Source organism: Bos indicus, chromosome 8, assembly GCF_029378745.1.
Source record: "Bos indicus isolate NIAB-ARS_2022 breed Sahiwal x Tharparkar chromosome 8, NIAB-ARS_B.indTharparkar_mat_pri_1.0, whole genome shotgun sequence".
Lineage (NCBI taxonomy): Eukaryota > Metazoa > Chordata > Mammalia > Artiodactyla > Bovidae > Bos > Bos indicus.
The window spans coordinates 30,004,799-30,027,051 of NC_091767.1; the positions used below are offsets into that span (position 1 = coordinate 30,004,799).

Here is a 22,253-nt window from a genome sequence, read left to right on the forward strand (position 1 = left end):
GAAAGATCTTATCAATTTACATTCTCACTAGCAGTGCCTGAGTAGTTTGTTTAACTCCACTGTCATATCCATACTATTTAGACAGAGCACAGGGCTCTATGAGCAATTTTGGAGCATGTCCTCTGACATGTATTTAAAGAACAGTGAATCAATGCCTTATGAGTCTACTCATGCACCTCTTTTTTTTTCTCATTTATCTTCCTTTTAAGCCATTGGGCATCCAATTATATCTTTGCTTCCTGGGACCCAGGAGAGCCCCCACCCCATTTCTTTGTGGAGGAAACGGAAATGTAGAGGGTACCTAGTGGAATGTGCACAACCTTCGAGTAAAGACACCTACGTATTCTCTCTCCTTGTCCTCCAGACACGCTCCCTCTGGGTACTTCCCCACATCTTTACATGATCTACAGGTAAAACAGGAAAGTAAGGGTCAGTATGCTTCCCCCAGGGAAATAATAGAAATAAATACATCAGAGCTCTGGGCTTGGTAATTTCATGGTTATGTTTTACATAACGCTTTTTCAGTTATAAGTAACTTCTCCTCTAAGCTTTCCTCTCTTCCCCATGATTTACCCCCAGGCAGAAACGGAGAAAGAGAAACCCTGGTCTCTTTAGAGCTTAGTTGGCAGAGGCATCTTTCCTACCTTCTCCCCGTCCTCTGGGCACAGGGCCCGGGCTGTTTCCTTGTCTTGGGACTGACTCTAGATTTATGGCCTGAAGTAAAAGCATCAGATTTCCAGCTCCTGAACCCGTCCCACACACCAGATTTAGTGGCCTCTCATTTATTATCTCATGTATTATAAATAGCATTATTATTTTATACAGATGGGTCATTTCTTTTTCATGTTGTCACCCAGCTTTCACCCCACCATTTTAATGGGAAGCAGGAATTCCCCAGTTTAGCTCACATTCATATTTCACTCCATTTTGTGTTGTTAGACAGACCCTCAGTGTTGAACATGTTGACCACCTCTGCCTTCTTCCAACAAGGAGTTTGGTCTCTGAAGAGATTTTCTATATCTAGGGTTTGTGTAAATTTTTAAAGCTTCTTAAAACTCTAGAAAGTCTAAAACCTGTAAAAAAAATAAAGGAACCTGGGAAACTATGAGAGGTATTAAGTTAGGAAGACTTGTCAAGATAATACAATTTTATCAAATCCCAGTCGCTGGACTCCCTAAGCTAAGTTTTCCCACAAATGCACTTTTCTTCTTTGATCTGTGTCATGCTTATTCCAAAGGGGCAAAGTTTCATTGCACCTTGAGCTTTCCTCTGCAAAAGAAAAAAAAAAAAAAAAAGAATCCTGTAACATCTGCTCAGAAGCTTGATAATGTGTAAAATAGAGACATTTTAAACAATGATTATAGCTATTTAAGCACCTAGTAATAAAATATACCTTAATATTAAATACTGGAAAATAACAGATGTTAGCAAAAGGTGATTTGTATCTAGAGGATTCTTTTAGACTTGTTTACAAGTATAGCAGATAAATGAGAAAGACAACTTACTAAGATATAAAAGGATTGGAATTTTAATAGATTTTGAGGCAATTTACTTCTTTGTTAACTAAATAAAATATGTTTTTTTAAATCATAGCAATGGCACAGTTAATATATTTTAATTTAGTGTTATGCTATGCTTGAAAAGAACAGCTTCATAGGCACTCAAGAATTTGTGTGATATCTTACATAATTGACTTCAAATAGTTGTAAACCTGTAAACCGTGTCATACAGAGAAGAAGAATAGGATTTTTTTAAAAAAAGAAAATGATACGGTTTCTTGTAGGTGATAGAAATTAGATTTGTAACATTCACCTACTGAAGCATATGGGAAAAGATAACATATTGCTCTCCTGTATGTGAAGAAGGAGCAGGTGTCCCAGACAGGCGTGTGTTAAGGTGGCTGTTTGAGCTTGCCCTAGATCACTAGTTGACTTCAGTGAAGTTCTGCTAACAGGTGGCTAACTGATTGGAGTGTCATGTGACATTTATCCCGGGAGCGACTTGGATGACAGGCTGCTACAGACTGAGGAAGGGGTCTTTGCTTTGATGGAGAAATTGCCAAAACTCATGTCTCATTAGTGTTTCCTAAGGTTCTTTGGAAGTGAACAACAGTTTAATTAAGGGCTGACGTAAACACGTTTCTGCACACTTTCCCTGCAGCATTTTATCACATTAGAATTGATCAAAATTGTTGCCTTGGGCTGACTTGAACAGATATACATCTGGGGCGCCATTTGTGCAAGCTGCCGACGAGTCAAGTACATACGCTGTGTTTCACAGCAACGCTCTTCCTTTGTAGATGAAATTACCTTGTGAGATGAGTTGATCTAGCCACTTTATTTGCTTATACCTTTATCTCTTTGAAGTGATACTGTGAAATGAATGACACATCAGGGTTTAGGATGTATGTATGTCAGAGTGCCAGCAATATTATAGTATGGCTAGTAAAATTTATGTGATAACATGCTTTTGCAAAATACTTATTTAAAGGTATGCTTAAGTGTAAATGAACCAACTTACAGAAGTATTCGCCATGAACCTTTTCTTACATGGTAACCTTTTATTATGCATTTAACTACACAATTGGTTTCTAAAGCCATAGCTAATTGTCCAATTATAAATGTAAACGTGGATGTGGACACTGAAGATGAACACCGTCAATGTGAACCTCCTTTAAAAAGCAACAGACTCCTAGCTTTTTGCCATTTAGAAGAATCCTTTCTATAGCCCAATATTATCACACTTGGAATTATTTAATAGATTTCTATAGTTGATGTCTGTCTTCTGTGCTGAACTGTGTCACCAGCACAAGGAACAAGTGGTCTTAACATCTTGAACTTTATGCCTTGCACTTTTCTTACACTTCTTAGAAGCTCAGTGACTGATTTGTTTCTTTCTGTTCACTTTACATTCAGTTCTTTCTCATCTGGTGGTGTCTATCCCCTCATGATACATTTTAAGACTGACTGTGGTTATTTCACTCATCCTACACTACTGGTTATCATTTGACCAGATAGCTTCTTTCACATGCAAGAGATTCTAAAATAAACTGCCTAGACACAATGTCTGCTCTACCTCTTCTTCCTTCATTTAATTCTAGATTAAAAAAATGTTTTTTGTGAGTAGCATGATCTATCCTCCACGTTTTTTGTGCCCTTGATAAATCATCTTCTATAGGTAGTAAGACATTAGTCAACTTTTTACAAAATGAACGTGTGTGTGTGTTTGTGTGTGTATATATATACACACACAGAGATGGATACAGATGCATGCTATGGATGTAACAAGTACAAAATAATAATATAATAACAATAAGAAAATAATAATGAAATGATGATCAAGTAATAGAAGAAACAATCAAAAGATCCTTAGGAAATCTAGACCTCCAAAGTTCTTTACGAGGGATTACTTAAAAAGAAAATAAGTCAAGTTGGTTCAGTGGATAAAATATTGTTCTGTAAATGGCATAAGAAGACAGAACGACCTAATTTCCTAGCCTGAGGGACTATCATATGCTAGGAAAGGCGCTGAGTTAGAAATACATCCCCCGTGGCCTTTTTCACTTCCAAGACACCATAAACAAAGTAGCCTAGCTAAAGTTTAATAGAATGATAAGGAAATATTTATGTAAAAATGTGGTACCATGCTAGATCTTAAAATGAAGAAGATACCGTTTGAAGAAGATGATTCCAACTACTCTTTTTATAAAGAACCACAATGAGGAATATTTAAGAATGAGTATAGAAAGGAAATTCTTGTTTAACCCAATACCAATCAAATGGGCCAAATTGTGGAAGAGAAAAAAATAAGAGTTTTGGAAAGATTTCCCTTCTGAAATCAATTCATTTCCATAGTGCTGCTTTCCAGATCACATTTAAATTTCTTTGTCTGGTTTCAAGCCTTCATAGTCCTTTGCTTCCCTTGCATCTGCTACCAGCAGCTCCAGCCTCCTTCTCACCAGAAGAAAAACCGATAAACTTTTTTTATCATCTTCCTCTCTCTTCAACTTCTTTATTTCATGTATTATTCAACATATGCATTAATATGTATGTATTGTTATTCAACTTATTACATATTTACATATTATTCAGTTTTATTATTATTCAGTTTATTCTCAACATAATCTTTTTATGTATGATTCTTCCTGCTTGAGGGACATTAGATTGTGAAAAGCTTGACATTTGTTTTTCTCCACAGAAAGGTCACTTAAGAACATCTTTCCTATGTATCTATTCCTCAAACATTTTTTTTTCTGTAGAATATGAGAGCACTAAACATGGAAATGATATCATTTTTCAGTTTGGCATGAGGTCTGTCGGACTGCAGACATTAAAATAAAATTAAAATAATCTGAGTTTGATTCATGCTTAAAATGTAATAGCTAGTGACTCTACTTCTCCCAGATAATTGACCTTTATTTTTATTCTCTCTTCAGGCCAGAGAGGTTTTTTTCTCCTTTGTAAAATAGGGGGGGCTCATTTTATGTCACCTTAAGTATAGTGCATTCTACATGCTGTACACCAATATATTTTTATTGACTCAGTTCAGTTCAGTTAAGTCACTCAGTTGTGTCCGACTCTTTGCGACCCCATAAATTATGGCACACCAGGCCTTGCTGTCCATCACCAACTCCCGGAGTTCACTCAAACTCATGTCCATCAAGTCGGTGATGCCATCCAGCCATCTCATCCTCTGTCGTCCCCTTCTCCTCCTGCCCCCAATCCTTCCCAGCATCAGAGTCTTTTCCAATGAGTCAACTCTTCGCATGAGGTGGCCAAAGTACTGTAGTTTCATCAGTCCTTCCAATGAATACCCAGGACTGGTCTCCTTTAGGATGGACTGGTTGGATCTCCTTGCAGTCCAAGGGACCCTCAAGAGTCTTCTCCAACACCAGAGTTCAAAACCATCAATTCTTCGGTGCTCAGCTTTCTTCACAGTCCAACTCTCACATCCATACATGACCCCTGGAAAAACCATAGCCTTGACTAGACGGACCTTTGTTGGCAAAGTAATGTCTCTGCTTTTTCATATGCTATCTAGGTTGGTCATAACTTTCCTTCCAAGGAGTAAGCGTCTTTTAATTTCATGGCTACAGTCACCATCTGCAGTGACTTTGGAGCCCCAAAAAAATAAAGTCTGACACTGTTTCCACTGTTTCCCCATCTATTTCCCATGAAGTGATGATGCCATGACCAGATGCCATGATCTTAGTTTTCTGAATGTTGAGCTTTAAGCCAACTTTTTCACTCTCCACTTTCACTTTCATCCAGAGGCTTTTTAGTTCCTCTTCACTTTCTGCTATAAGGGTGGTGTCATCTGCATCTGAGGTTATTGATATTCCTCCTGGCAATCTTGATTCCATCTTGTGCTTCTTCCAGCCCAGTGTTTCTCATGATGTACTCTACATATAAGTTAAACAAGCAGGGTGACAATATACAGCCTTGGCGTACTCCTTTTCCTATTTGGAACCAGTCTGTTGTTCCATGTCCAGTTCTAACTGTTGTTTCCTGATCTGCATATAGGTTTCTCAAGAGGCAGGTCAGGTGGTCTGGGATTCCCATCTCTTTCAGAATTTTCCACAGTTTACTGTGATCCACACAGTCAGAGGCTTTGGCATAGTCAATAAAGCAGAAATAGATGTTTTTCTGAAACTCTTTTGCTTTTTCAGTGATCCAGCGGATGTTGGCAATTTCATCTCTGGTTCCTCTGCCTTTTCTAAAACCACCTTGAACATCTGGAAGTTCACGGTTCATGTATTGCTGAAGCCTGGCTTAGAGAATTTTGAGCATTACTTTACTAGCGTGTGAGATGATTAATGAGCCCAATTGATCTCACTGCAAAACAAAGGCAGTTAAGGCTATTTTCTAATACTACCAGTCTTTATCTGTTTCTAAAAAAAAATTGTTTCAGTAGAGACAGTGGACCTTCACATTCTTATTTTTCCTTAAGGTAATTTTGTTGTTTAAAAAAGATGGCAGTTTGTGGTCCCTTTTACAATTTGAAGAGCGAATTTTATTATTTCTGTAGTGCTGGCCTCTATAATTCCTCTGTGTGTTTTGAACATGAAGGTATCATTATTCAGTATATGCCTAAAGAAAACTAGTAAAATAAATGGATCTATAATAATTACCCAGTAAAGCAAGTGTATCATTTTGACTAAGAAATTGCAAAGGCTTCATTTCTCAAAAATTACATAATCACCTATATTGTTGAACTTCTCTGTACAAACACCTCTGATTTATGGGCCCTTTATGAAAAGAGGCTCACAAAAATTCACATGGGTTTAATGAAAACCCCGAAATAGTTATAGTAGTTGCAATAGCCTTGGTTGATCTTCTCCGGAAATGACATAACCAGAATGACACTCTATTCTGCTTCCCAAACTATGGTCATATTTAACTGCTTTTAAATGATGTACAGTACATGGTTTATTGCTTGTAGTATGGAGTCTTTAGAAACTCATTTACTCAGGTTAATTTTATTCAAAATTTATATTGAAGCACAATGTAAACTGTCAACAGAAACTTACGTTTCTTTTTCTAAGAGTTAATTTTAAATTAAAAATTTGGAATGGAAACTTATTACATCACCTATCAAGTGAGGGATGGAAAAAGCAGTTCTTTCTACCTATAATAATCTGTATGTTTGTGATTAACTTACAGCAGGCCAAAACGTATATTTGTGGTGTTGCCTTTCAAAATCACATAACTCTTAAGTGAAATCAACTATTATTTTTGGCATTTTTCAAGGTAACTTAGCTGAAATGAACTTCCTTTGTTTATTTTTTAAATAGTTTTAAAATTTATCTCTTTTTGGTAATAGTATTAATTTTGTGGTTTCATTAGTAAAATGTGTCTTTCCTTTTTGAGAGAGATAGTGTAAGGAAATGGTACACTGACTCATCAAAGTTCTCATAGATTAGTGACAACCAGTTAGTCACAAATTGTAGCTTAAGGCTACAAATACTCCTGTCATTTTTTCATAGACTGTGATATCTGCTATGGTTACAGTAGCATATCTATTCTTTACATGCCAGTGAACTGAAAGCATATATTTAATTTTATCAGATGCCTTTCCCAGAATTTAGGTAATTTTTTAAATGGTGAAACAATGATAACTAGTTTCTTGTATCAGTAGCACCATGAATTTTTTTCTCATGTCAAAAAGTTACTAATTAAAAATGCAACTTGTAAATATATTTTATGTGTGATAAAGTCTTGGGTTTTTTTAAAACAAAATTTTCTCATTTTTTAGAGATACAAACTGAAATATTTATAGGTGGAATTATATGATGCCTGAGATTTGCTTCAAAGTAAGACAGGGGGAGTGAGTATAGATGGGATAAAAATGAAATAATTGAATAGTCAAAGAAGTTGGGTGATGAGTACCAGAGAATTACTATTCTGTCTACCTCGTATATATTTAAAGTTTTTGATAATGGAAATCTAAACTTAATAGCTCATATGATGTTTGGAATATTTCACTCTACATTTATAAACCTCTATAAAAATCAACATTACTTAAGATGTTGAGAAAAGGGGTACATATCCTTGCCAACTGGGGTTTCCTCCTGAATCCCCCATTCAAACTAGCTGCATGGTACAACCTCACAGTCACCCAAGACAATGACCTTCTAAACTAGTTATTCATTAAATTGGGTCAGTTCTGTTGAAGTATCTATTATTACATTAGCTCTGTCTGTACTGTTCTTCCAAGTCTCAATATTTTGGCAGTATACAATGTTTATGGGATGAATGAATGAATGAAGCCCTGACTTCTGTCACAGCGCTTTTTACATTGTTTTATGATTCCTTCTTAACTTGTCTATATTCCCTCTCTAGGTATAAAGTTTTACAGAGGCTAAAGCCAAGTCTAGGTCACATCATGTCCCCAGCAACTAGCACAGTGTTGGCCTGTATTAGACCTTCAGTAAATATCTATGGAATGACTATATTAATTAACCCTCTCAAGTAATATCCAGGATGGCTGCCTTTTATTTCAACTAATTCACCTTCCCTGGAGTTCCTAGGGGGATTGCTCTACACAGCAAATGCGGTCCTATTTTGCTCATCAGCAGTGTTTTCTTATCAGAGTAAATGTTTAGACATTTACACATGAAGTCCGTGACCACTCACTGTGCAGGTCCTGCCAGCTGTCCGCTTTCTCCCTCATCTTTGTACTTGTTGAAGTACAGACTACATGTACTACTTACATATGTTATGCCTCCCATCTTCAGAACATTTCCTCTTCTGGAAATGTCGCCCGCATCCATGTTTTAAACACGGCACCACTTCCTTAACCTGAGGAAGCTGAGGTGATCAATGCCTCTGTATAGTGAGGCTGGAGAAGTAGCATCCGACACCACAGTACCTCTGCTGTCAGAGTACTTCCTCCTTCTTGATGTTGGCAAGCATTTTCTTCTTATCATTTTTCTCTTCACTAAGAGTAAATATCCCTACAGCAGCCATTGCTTTTTAATTTTTTGTAACATCTTCCCTTCAGCTAGCACATAGAAGAACTCTGTAAATATCTCCAGAATGAGAAAATTAGGGAATGTCTTTTTTGCTAAACAAATAAAATGTTATTGTTCTTTAGTTGCTAAGTCGTGTTCAACTCTTTGCAACCTCCTGAACTTCGGCACGCCAGGCTCCCTGTCCTTCACTACTTACCTGAATTTGCTCAAACTCATGTTCATTGTGATGACATCTAACCATCTCATCTTCTGTCGCCCCCTTCTCCTCTTACCCCAGCATCAGTCCTTCCAGTGAATATTCAGGGTTGATTTAGTTTTTCATAAAAATTTTTAAATTACTGATACACTTAACAGCATACACAAAGGTTATTTTTCACTTTTGCACCAGGTTTTCTTCTATTTTCTTCCCTACACAGTCAGTCAATCAAAAGACAAACCCCTGAATTGAATACACTTATAAATGAAATGCTGAGGTTAGAAAAGACCTAGATATGAACCAAAGGACCAGGGGATGCTAAGTTCAAGATTCATTTAGTAGTTGGAATAATTCTGATGATACTTTTAATGAAGCTTTGTGTTAGCTTCAGTGGAGATTGTTTCTGACAGATATTTTAAAACTCCAACATAGCTGGGTCTTTGACTCAGAATGTATTTTGTAAAAGAGCCAGACATACAAAAATCACAAGACATTGGCAAATGAGATCTCTTACTAGGTTGGCATGAAACTTGTAGCTTGAGAATGTCATAAAGCTTGGACTTTCCTCTCTTTCTCTGCAGATATGTCTTCTCCGACTACTATGAAGAAGCCCGAAAAGCCATTGTTCAGCTCTACATCTCCACAAGATTCCTCCCCAAGACTGAGCACTTTCCCCCAGCACCACCATCCCGGAATACCTGGAGTTGCACACAGTGGTGAGGAGTTTCAAGCGTAGACGAGAAACCTCCCTCCTGTTTGCAGAGTCCAAAGTCTTGGGGATGGATCAAGACTATAATCATAAGAAATAAGCAAATATATAGTTATCTTAACAGTAGCTTCCACATTGGTCCTAATTCTATATATTTTACTAAGAGAAAGATGGAATTTCAAGGATACAGCTGAGTCTAAAATATTTCTAGCAGCATTGATGTATAGATTCTATTTCCATAGATGTTATTTTCTCTATAGAAATCAATATTTTAACTACTTGTTTGGGAGCAAAATTAATCAGAAAATAAGAGACATTTTGACGATTACTTTATATATATAAATCCTTCCTGTGGGCTAGTACACTTGATATTATGTTTAATATCATAATTTAAATAGGAAGAAGAATCCAGTATTTCACATTTATACTTTGAAGAATGATTCACATCAAATGCTCTTTCAAAATTAAAAATGAGGTATAATTCATAAGCGATATTGCATACTTTCTTCCTATTGCTCTTAAACCCAAGAGAGGAGTAGGCTGACTTTAAGATGAAGAAAATTTTTTTATATACAAAATAATATGTTTATAGTGATACTTTTATTTCTTTAAATATATAGTGAAGTGAAGTCTCTCAGGCGTGTCTGACTCTTTGTGACCCCATGGACTGTAGTCTGCCAGGCTCCTCTGTCCATGGGATTTTCCAGGCAATAGTCCTGGTGTGGATTGCCATTTCCTTCTCCAGGGGATCTTCCCAACCCAGGGCTTGAACCCGGGTCTCCCGTACTGTAGATAGACTGTAGACAGACGCTTTACCGTCTTAGCCACCAGGGTGGCAACTCCTTATTCTTCAAAGAAATGAATCTAGGTTTTAAACCTTTATTCAAGGGATATAACAACTGTTTATAATAAAATTCTTAAGTTTGGTCTATAAATATATATTGATAGGTGTTGTCACTGTACTTAAAAAATGCATAGCCTTCAATGCTATCATTAAGACAATTATAAAATTAAGAGAAGACTATACAAGTCAAATTGGTATATAATTTTTTTTTACATTTATTTATTGGACTGCTAAGATAAGTGAAAAAAATCAGTAACTATTTCATACATTTGTAATGTTGAGTGGGGCAAAATGAACTTCGAAGTCAGATCACCCCTTATGATGTCTGATTAAAGTATTTATATTTCTAACATTTGGAAAAAATTCAACAGTACATTTTTACATAATAAACCCTGGAAGATCCAGACAAGCCCTCCACCTTTGTCTTTTACCCTATGTATGGTATGTTCAGTATGTAATGTATTAGGACATGTAGCACCCTTGTCCGGAGCAACATTTCCTCTCCTTAACGAGTAATGGTATAGTGGGGAGAGAGAGAGCCCACAACATCAGCTAGGCATTGAACACAAACAGGATTGAATACATGGAGGATAGATGCCTGGAAGAGGTAGGTTCACAACAAAAGGGAACAAGCTAGGGAGACGGACATTTCAGGCAGAGCAGACAGCGAGTATCAACAAATTGGAGGTCATAGCAGCAAGGAACTGCTGTATATTGAGGAATACACAATACCAAAATGTGCTCTGCACAGGGAGAGATGAGGCCAAGGAAGTGGGACCAAACTAGGTCTTAAAGCACTTGCTGCTGCCGCTAAGTCGCTCCAGTCATGTCTGGCTCTGCACGACCCAATAGATGGCAGCCCACCAGGTTCCTCTGTCCCTGAGATTCTCCAGGCAAGAATACTGGAGTGGGTTGCCATTTCCATCTCCAGTGCATGCATGCATGCCGAGTTGCTTCAGATGTGTCCAACTCTGTGCATATACTGATTGATACTCTTCAAATGTACTTATATATAAAGTACAAATTCAACATTGAGGAGATAATGATTATGCAGTTACATTCTTTACCCATTTTTAAACTTAACAATTATATTTCGAAAACTGAATAATAAATTATGATCTAATGTTGAAAAATTATAGTAATATTAAACATTATCCACATTACATATGTTTTGTACATAATTTCTCTTTATAAAATATATGATTTATGGGTAAGTTAATATGCCTATATGAAAGTTTGCATTTCTGAGAGTAAGAAACTAGAACTCTTTTGGTTTTAAAAGGAACTTTTTCATTAAAAAAAAAAAAAGAGTTTCCAGGTTTCCATTCAAATATTCATAAGCATTTATACAATGATCGGGTAACTGTTTGGGACATTATTATTTACTAATTATTGGCTTCCTTTCTAAATAGTGGAAAATATTTATTTAAAATTGAAGCACACTTCTGTTTTAAATTTTGGTAGAAAATGTGTGGGTCTCATGACCTCTAATTACTGCTATGACTTGATCTCGACTTAGGATGCAAAGACTTTTTAATCAAAAAATGTGTTCCGGTGGGAGATAACTTTGCTTAGAGAAATGTTTTATGAAGTATTAGTTTAACCTATAAAAGAGAATCTTGCCTGGAGAATTCCATGGACAGAGGAGCCTGGCAGGCTACAGTCAGTGGGGTCTGAAAGAGTCAGACGCGACTGAGAGACTAACACTTTCACTTTCATAAAAGAGCAACTTCTTTTTTTAAAACCATTCATGGATCTAGAAAGTGAGATTGTTCATTTCCTAGACTGGACGTTATGTCTGTGTGTACTTAGCAGTCCAGGCATGGAGAATACAAATAAAAGACTAGCTTATTTTAAGAGAGTTTGGTCAAATCAGAAAAAAAAATGAGGAGCAGTTGGTTGTTCAGTTTCCTGGGGTTCTGCAGGTCGAGTTGGAGCTGTAAGGACAATAGCTGACGAGTTACTCTCACCTTTTCTGTCTCTTACAGTCATCTCAACTCGGACTCCACCTCCGCCCTCACCGCTGCCATTTCCAACACAAGCTATTCTTCCGCCAGCCCCATCGAGCTACTTCTCTCATCCAACAATCAGATATCCTCCCCACCTGAATCCTCAGGATACTCTGAAGAACTATGTACCTTCTTATGATCCATCCAGTCCGCAAACCAGCCAGGTAAAAATGAGAGAGAACGTATTAGTAGAGCCTAAGGGCGATGGCACAGGTCTAACCCTAGGCCACGAAGCTTACTCAGACAGTGTGTCTGGCAGAACAGCAAGCTTTTGAAATCCATCTTCAGAAAGTTTCTTGGTGACTCACTAGGTTTTTATTGAAAGGTGGCTGAATGACAGGTAGGAAGTTTGTTGCCCCAAAGGGGAACATTTGTGAAGATGTTCTTGGTCTGATGTTTTAGGATTTCCATTGGATAAAGAGAAAATTAAGGCCGAAAGTCCATTGACAAAAATGTCCTGAGCTGGAGTTCACACCTCTGAAATACCTGGTTTGACACAGAGTGCTCATTTCAGGCAGGAGCGAAGTATGAGCTAAAATAAACACAGGCAAAAGACCTTACAGTTGTATTTATAGACCAACTATTAGGTATTAAAATAAGCTTTGGTAATGTAAACATTTTCAGTGTTTGATGACTACCTGAATATTCTTTGCACAGACATGACTGTGTTTCATAATGAGTGACATTACCAGAAGTGTCTTTTATTTTTTTTTAATGGTAAACAGTGTGCAGTGGCTTTAAGGATTCTTTGTATAAATGGCATAGCTCTGTGCCTTCTTCACTTCCTCAATATATGATTTCTCCTATGGAGAGGTCGCATCATGGGGATTTGGTACAAGAGGATTTTTCGTTATCAAGTAGACAGTGTACCAAACCTGGCCTATCAATCATCATCATATCCAAAGTCTGTAATGTAATTTCAATCTTAGGGTTTGGTATTTGGCTTTGCTATTTTACCTCCAAGACTCCTATCTACTTCCAACCACCATTTTTAATGCTCTGAGGGATTTTCGTAAGTGTTTTGTCATTAATGCTTTTCATTTACTAAAATGCCAGCAAATAGCGTGTGCATATTAATTGGGACTTAAAAAAGAAAGATCTGAAAAAAAAATCCCTTTGGTGTTAATTGTTAAAATGGAGCAAAATGGTCCCTTCTGAATTTTTTTTTAATAGCATATTCAGCACTGTTTTGGTTAGTTAAAATTAAATTACTTGTACTTGTTCCTCCATTGACTAGTAATACTAAGTATACCATTCTTGAATTTTGAATTTAAAGTTAAATGATTTGTGTTTCAGAAGAAAATGTTCAAATGGTATAGCACTTTTAATGGCTATAATAATTATTATTAAGTAAAACAGGATCTTGGTATATCAATTTAGAAATAAAATTTGCTGTCAGAGCATAGATGCAGAAGTCTCAGTTCCATAGAGCATTTTGCTAGATTCAGCTGGGAACAGTGCACACAAGGTCTGATTTTAATTTGTGTAGAATTTCCATGAATAACAAAGTCTAATTAAGACATCCATTAAAAGTCCTTAACGTTAATTCAGTGTGGAAAATCTTAGAGTTCCATTGGATTTTTTTTTAACTGATGTCTTAATTAGGCACTGTTAGGGGAAAAATTATGCAAATTAAAATCAGGCCTTTAGTGTTCTGCATTTCTTTAATTATTCATTGCTTGTTTTACGTATATTTCACTTTCTTTATAAGTTAAGGGGGCATATTAGGTGATAATCGGCCTATATTGTTCTCAGTTTTTCTTCATATTTTCAAGGTAAAGACCCAGCTTCTGAGAAGCATCTTACTCTCATCTCAATTGAAAAAAAAAAATCCCTCTCAGAATTTTGTATAATAGGAGCAATGTACTAAGTAGGATAATCCTTTCCTAATGCTGTTCATCTGCAGATAAGTTGTCTCTCTTTTCATATCTACAATATAAAAGTTCATCTATTAACAACCTTAAAAGAGAAGCTTGATAATGTGGCTTCATCTGTTTGAACCAGTAGAAAACTGAAAAAGAAATAACCCTTCCATTCTTCTGACCCTGAGTTTCAGAAAAGTTGTCTGCTTTGGCTTGGAAATTCTTCCTTTGTCACTTTTACTTTTTTTCAAATGAAAGAAACATCTGTTTGTTGGTTTATGTCAGTTCAATTCCAGTAGACGAAGCATGCAGGGTGGGAAAAGTAATATCATATTTGGTGGCAGCATTTTCTTAGCAATTTTTTCATTTTTCTGTTCTGTGCTCTCAGGTAGGTACTGTCAAACTGTTTTGGTGAAGATAATATAGAGAAAGGCTTTTTACCATCGAATGTACCACCAATGATACAGCAAGATCACTCTTCTTTCTTGGGGGAGATATACAAAGCAGTTTTTGGCAATGATCACATAACCAGAAGTTGATGACCTGCTCTAGAAACAAATTACTTTTTCACTTTGAAAGGAAAAAAAGTAGGCCTTTTATTATAAATGGTGGAGTTGTTTTTGCAGCAACATTATACCTGCTTTGATGTTTAACTCCAACTCAAAACCAGTTCATTTGCACTTCCAAATAGGACTCTTGATATTCACCCTTTTGGCTCTAAAAATGGGGGGCAGGCAGGAAATGAGTACTTGCTGACCTGTAGTCAACAAGTTGCCAGTTGACTGTTCCTTCCCAGTATCCTCCAAGGCTGCCCTGATTTTGCTTGTTAAGTCGAGCAACTCAGAAGCCTTGTCCTCCCCGCGGCAATTTGGAGATTAATTGCATTGCTGCTGCACTGGGTAGAGTGAGACAGCCATGCTATTTAATGGAATATTTTAAATAAAATTAGTCTAAATATATAATTCTTTCCTAGGTTTTCACAGAGGGGAAAATCGGGTCAGTTTTCCTGACTTCAGTTAAATACTTAATTTATTCATGAGGAATAGTCAGGATATTCAAAAGTTCATTCTTTATAGAGTAAGTCCTGTGGCCTCTGAGGCACCCAACCAAGATTTAGTTCATATCTCTAAGTTCTGATAGTTAAGTGTTCTCAGCTGTTCATCTTTTTCTTTAAAGAATCATTGACTTGTAATTTATATGCAGGCGTTTAGATAAATATTCTGCTTTATTGCTTTCTTTGCCTTTAAAAGTGGTACAGATTATGAAAACTAAATATTTGTGGAGAATACCCTCATAGCAAGTTGTTATGTACATTATGTAGAGGAGAATTCCAACATGAATGCAATTAAGAATAGCATTCTGTCTAGAAAAATACATTCCAGTATTTCTTTCAAACAGTGTGCCCTTAGAATGGACACTATTTTTGTACTGGGGCTAAAACGCAGATAATAATATCTTTTCTATCATTGCCCAGGGATTTTCTCAGTTAACTCGCACAAATGTCAACAAACAATGTTTTATGCAACTCTCTAGGTCTGGCAATGGAAGAGTAAGAATTCAAAGATCAGAGTATATTTGACTGCCCTCTGCTTCACTTCAGCACATTTTAATTTACATTGGAAATCTTTTATTTATACGTGTATGGTCAGACCTAGTTCAGCTCTTTATATCATTATATAGACCCTGAAATTTTAAAGGTTTTAAATATCTTTCTACCTGTTTATATAAGTAAACCATCCCAAGTTGAGTGGAGACCCTAGAATCAGAGTTGCTTGATGTGTGTGTATGAGTGCACCTGTGTGTGAGCAAGGGCTAAAATTTTTGTGTGCTGAAGAATGGGCCTTGACTATAAATGATGATAATCGTTAAGTTCAGTGTGTTTGGTCTCCTAGAAATTCTTGTCTTTGTTGTCTCAATGATATCATTATGGTGGTAAACACTGTTCTGAGAGCCAAAATTGACTCATTGTAGCACATGAAGAGCAGGAAAGAAGGAGAAACGCTGCTTCTAATTCTTACTAGCTCAGTGATGAGCCCAAGCTAGCATATAGCTTGGTGGTGTAGCCACCAAGTCATGTCTGACTCTTGAGACCCCATGGACTGCATCCTGGCAGATTGCTCTGTCAGTGGAATTTTCCAGCCAAGAATACTGAAGTGGGTTGCCATTTCCTCCTCCAGGAAATCACTAAGGACTTCTGTTTTAGCCTCAGGCTTAGCATCAAAGTCTCCACTTGAGTTTTCTGTCCTACTCTATGGAAGGCTCAGTTCTGCCTGGTTCTCAGGGTGTTGTAGAAATGACTAAACCTATATAAAGTGCCTTGTAGCTGAAGACTTTCTTTTAAATGCTGCTGCTGCTTCTTAGGACTAACCATTGATGAGCCTCTCAACTCAGATCTGAGAGGGCTTGTGTGGTGGTTTCACACAGCGTGCAGGGTCCACTCAGTCGAGTGTGCTGGGTGGAGTTGTTGGACGAGATAACTGCCTTTTGGATTGCTTCACCCGGCATTCTGTTTTTGTTTTGTAGCCTAACAGCAGTGGTCAAGTGGTAGGGAAAGTGCCTGGCCATTTCACTCCTGTCTTGGCACCCTCTCCCCATCCCAGTGCAGTGCGACCTGTGACCCTGACCATGACAGATACTAAACCCATCACTACATCCACTGAAGGTGAGGCAGCTTCACCTACAGCGACCAGTAAGTATTTCTGTAGGAAATGAGAAATGTCCATCGAAGGCACCACTGGATATCTGATCCAAGGTGGAAAACACGGCAACTTTTCCAGCTACTCAACCAGATGGAGATTTCTCATTTATGTGGAACTAGCAGGCATGATGTAGCCTGGCTCTCATATGCTCTCTCTTATCAAATTTCACTCCGTATTTGAAAAGGGAGAAGCTTATTTGTTTGAGTAAATAGCTATAACAAAAATAGTAAGTCACGCCTGCTTGTTCAAGATATACATTGAAAATGCACTAAATGACATAACAGTGTACAAGGTTTTTATATCACCCAAAGAGAGATTTGATAAATGTTAGTTATTGGAGCGTTCCTATAGAAATCAAGCCCCTTCACAAGGCAGACTGAATCAGTGCCTCTGTAAGGTAATTGCATGTTTACATCACTGTAGGTTATGTCATTGTGAGAAACAGTCACACGATATTCAGTGTAGAAAGCATTTCAAAGCTTAGTTTTAGGCACATGTCAACTACCTGCAGTTTCATTGTCTGCAACTGTTTTTTTTTTTTTTTTGATTATTTACTCTATCATGGTGCATCGGGCGTTATGCTTTTTAGCATGGCCAGAACATCTGAAATGTCAGAGATTTAGCCGTAGCTAAATTGGCAGTAGCTCATACCAGTAACCCAAGCAATTCCTTTGCTTCTTTGTACAGAGTGCTCAGAAGTACACAAGAAATTATTGCAAAGCTTTTTAATTGGCTTCATCATCCAAGCTGCCAGCTTTCTAAAACTGGAGTTGATGTGCACAGACTGGTAATAAAGTGGAATGGATAAAGTTCTAGTCAGGAGGAATTAGCTTGCTTCTCTTTGATTATTCTTATTTCTTAAATCCAGAGCTTCTATTTGCATTGTTAGAGCAGGAAAATCCCGATGTTCTGAAAATTCTGTGTGAAATTATAGAGATTCAGAGCCACTGGCTCTTTCTTTATTGGCCATTGGAAAGATGCTCTTTTTTTGTGTGTGTGGCCCCTGAAAGACTTGGCAAGAACCTTACAAGAAAAGTGGACAATACTTGGTGTGTACAGTGAATTCAGCATTTCTTTCTCAAAATTCATGAGGCCCCATAGACTAATAAAAACCAGATAAGCTTGTAATCCCCATTAATAATCATTAATGCTTAGTAACTGGTTTGTTGATAGAGGGACCTACACTAGTGAATACTTCCCTGAATGCACAGAAATGGATGAGAGTCAAGGAAGATTAGGATCCTTTAGTGCTACAGGTTAGCCATGTACATTACAGTCGCTAAAATACTACATCCAAATTTCAAAAGTGGATGCCTTGGCATCTTTAAGCAAACGAAGTCAGAAGTTTAAATAAAAGCAAGTAGAAAACAAAGATTTTTTATTTAAGTAGCTAAAATTTCCAGAAACTTCTGGTACCTACTTGTATATTGCCATTCATAGATAAGATTCAAGGAAAAATCAAACTGAAATGATCACAGCTCACTTATGGGAATACTGTCAGCCTGTTTGTTAATGAACTCTTTCTTATACTCACATACAGGTTGATCAAAAAGGGATCGGATTTGATTTACAAAATCATAAAATAGTCAAAAGGAGTATCTTGGTTATATAAAGATAGCTTCATCAGTCCATTTTCCATCCTTCATAAAAGTGATATAGTGAGCTGTTTTTCTTTCCTATAAACAAAATTGTAGCTGCAACTCCGCAGGCACCACTGATAATGAAAAATTAGCCATTGAATTTATAAGTCAATAAAATTAAAGAAAATACAGAGGCCAAGGAAACCTCTTTTTCATGGTTGAAAAGAAAGAATAACACACACTTGGTGCCCACTCTGTGAAGGTGAGGCTCTTTAGTGCTGTGCATTGAATTCCAGAGATCTGGAGATTGAATGGGGGCCACTGGCTGTTTATGGCTGCCATTGCGTGAGTACTTCATTCAGGAATAAATAAAAGGTGAATTGTGAGCATCTTCACTGTTTTAAAAAGCTGACTTAAAAAAGCTTCACTGGATCAAATGAACATGGCAGAATTAACATATTGGTTTTTAAAAAGTCTTTTAAAAATTATTGTCTGGATTCCTCATCAATCTGGAGGTTTTGAACCAAATATTTTAGCTTTCTTCAGACCTAGAAATGTAACATAAATGATGACAATTTAGTTTTCCTGTTTATTCTGACGTGGAACAATGGGGTTGCTTAGTGCTTGGAAGATGCATCAGTCCTTTCCTTGTGAAAAGAAGCCAAAGTCTTTAGGACTAGGGAGACATTTTCTTTGCAAAATTCACTCTGCATCAAAAAGTACCTCAATGAAAAGTACGTGCAAGGTGAGACCATAATAATTTAAGGAGTATTCACCTTACCCACTTACTACCTGGTGGCCAAGTGTTTAAAAGGGGCTGTCAACTCCCTCCCTGGATCAATCACAAAAGATTGACTTTTTGTACTTCTGGAAAAGAAATCATTTTTTTTTTTTTCCAGAAACATGTACTATCAAATATAATAAAAGTTCTCCTTCATGTTAATAATATTAACTTTTCTTTTTAGTAAGACATTTTTCATCCTGCATCATCAAGTACATCTGCTTAAATGCCATCATTTAAAGCTTTCACTTTTTCCTAACAGACTTTCAGTCTGATTTTACATTTAGAACCACAGACCATCATTGATTATTCTGTTGCTAGACACCCAGTATCTAGTAAAAAGTTACATCTAGAAAAGACTCTACTGCTTAGCCAGTCTTTGGTACTCCTGCAAGACTGTAACTAGAGTTTGTATGAGATGCCCACAGCAAAGGATAGGATATGGTTCCTGGATAGATTTGGTGGAGAAGGATAAACCAGACTTGAGGTCAACTATCATCTGTCACTTGGTATTCACTCACACAAAAGAGAAGAGAAATAGAGATACACTTTTTTTTTTTTTTTGGTTACAAGTCCCACTTCTCTGGGTTTCTTTTACGTGGACAAGGTGTTCATTTGATAGTTCACAATTTTTATCTTTGTTTTTGTTCTTCCTTAATCAGCCTACACAGCCTCAGGCACATCTCAAGCCAATCGATATGTGGGACTAAGCCCAAGAGACCCATCCTTCCTACATCAGCAACAGGTGGGCAAGTTTCACCAGGTGTGATGGTGTAGCCACGCTTTCGCATTGGTGCTTTCTCCATGCTGTCTCTCAGATCTGGACTTAGAATGGGGCTCACGGGACTTCTGAGAAAGAAACTGATCATTTCATTTTCCAAACTATTTTCTCATTTATCTTTTGTTTCCTGTCTCTCTAAGCAGGGTTTCTCAAATTGGCTCAAGACCTTTTCCCTCTCTGTAGCATATATCCATAACATCCATGAAAACAGTTGTTTCAGCTAGAATATTTTTCTCAATCTTATTGGCTATTGAGAACTTACCAACAGCCTATAGCTTTCCAAGATGAAAATTGCCAACTATTTAAAAGGCCATTAGAGTAGAAGAAATACAACACAATTCACAGTTTGTGTTTTATTTTCCTGTTTTTGAACACTTACATGTTTCTAGTTGTTCTACTCCTCGTTTTGTTTTTTTTTGGTTCAAGAAGATGAATTATGAAACTGAAATCTCAGGCAACGCATCATTCCTATTTTAATAGGTTTAAATTAGTTTACTGATTTCAGATGTGATAAAACACTTTTTTTGGTTCTGCTTTCGTACATCATTTATGTTTCAAGTAGCATTTTAAATTTCACATCTCATTAATGCTGTAAATTTAATGCAAATGAAGTGTTTATCCAAACTGTGAAAATATACAGCCAGGATTAATGGTAGCTTATAAACAAATTAGCCATAGTCAAAAGCATGGACCATACAAATAAAAACATCCCATGATTCCAGTTATAGGATGACAGAAATAATTCTAAACACTTCCAAATTTAAATGTATTTTATGATGCATATGTTTGCTGCTCTCAAGTTTTGATAGCAGAGCAGTTTGAAATTAACAGTGTGCAAAATATTACATATGGAAAAATAGTCTATAATGAATCAGAAAGAGTTTACTCTTAATTTATAATATACATTGTATGTGCATCTGAATTTTTACAGATGTAACAAGCCTGTACAGGTACTCATGTCAGCTTCTTTTGTTCTAGACCTGTCCACCTAGTTTAATCATGCATATCTGTGCCTCGCGTGGAATTTTCAAATCCTGCCCAGTTGCAGGCGAAGGTGGCAGACTGCTTATATTAAAGGTCACCACATGCAGAGTTCAGAGAAAATCATAAAGATGATAGCTTATTCAAGATACTTTACATTTTGCCAGGTTTAAAAAAAGCAAAACAAAACAAAAGAGTGAGAACTAACTAAAAACATCTGTACACAGTTATGAAAATACCAAATAATAATTAGTGGTTTTGCCAGCTATTGGCTTTTCAACATAATTTTCTGAAATGTTGCTTTTTTTTCACCTCTAAAATTGCTATAATATGAAATGTGCTATAATTACTAGAATATGGTTCTGTTTGAAAAATGTATATGTTCCTTGTGTTTTTTAAAAAACTATGCAGGATTTATAGGTTTAGAAACTTATTCTTTTACAAATCATTCCACATATTTTCAGAGATATTCTTATCATGGGATTTGTATTCTTTATGACACATCTCTAGTTTTCAGTTAACTTTTAATTCATAGAATCATGCCTCTATTATTTAAACCTTTAGCCCCAAACACATTTAGAATATGATAACCACTTTCATGTATTTAGAAGAAATCGTCCCATCCTCCTGTCCTAGCCTAAGGCAGCTTTAATTTTTTAATTTATCACTTGTGACTATCATTAGAGCCTCTTGTAATTATGATCACAACAATTGATTATATAAAAGTTACTTCTCCTTTCACATGTCCAAGGATAAATCAAGAAAATTTTATAAGCATCAGGAGAATATTAGTGAATGTAGATAGAGTTCTGAGCACATAGATTGAAATATATATATGAGTTCCAGAACTACAAACTTTTTTCATCAAAGGCCACCACTTGTTATTTAAGTAGACAATGTCAAGTGAAGACCTCTTACAATATAAATATGATTTGATTGGTCAAATGCAATATATATTTATAGAATATATAATGTGTGTTGATCTTTAGAAGAAAAATTATTTGTTTCATAATGAAAAACACAGTGTTCAACTTAAATACCATACAAACAGATAATTTGTCCTTTGTATAATAAAAGAATTGGTGCTACTTTTTTGAATTGAAAGAGCGTGATATGCTAATTCATAATAAGCTACAATTTAAGACAAGCAGAAAATGAATATATATGCATATCTTACTGTACATGTATATTACTAAACTAAGGCTCTAGTTAAAGGATTTCATTTAGTTTAATCCTTTCAAATTTTAAAAGAATCCTAGAGATGAAATTTCATGTTTACTGTATAGGAACAGAGGGACAGAAATGGTTTGAATGACTTCAGCAGAGTAAAGGTTACTC

At 36.4% G+C, this 22,253-nt stretch overlaps 1 protein-coding gene across 12 annotated transcripts in view; it reads left to right on the forward strand.

Annotated features, from left to right (window-relative positions):
* NFIB (nuclear factor I B) overlaps nucleotides 1-22,253 on the forward strand; it is a 257,801-nt gene that overhangs the window by 207,605 nt on the left and 27,943 nt on the right. For 3 of the 12 annotated variants that reach the window (XM_019965916.2, XM_019965919.2, XM_019965918.2), the window contains exons 7-10: nucleotides 9,251-9,385; nucleotides 12,211-12,395; nucleotides 16,617-16,782; nucleotides 19,816-19,898. In XM_019965916.2, the coding sequence (XP_019821475.1) occupies nucleotides 9,251-9,385; nucleotides 12,211-12,395; nucleotides 16,617-16,782; nucleotides 19,816-19,898 (569 nt within the window). The remainder of the gene's footprint in view (nucleotides 1-9,250; nucleotides 9,386-12,210; nucleotides 12,396-16,616; nucleotides 16,783-19,815; nucleotides 19,899-22,253) is intronic. The other 9 variants (XM_019965917.2, XM_019965921.2, XM_070794544.1 and 6 more) reach the window with 5 other exon arrangements.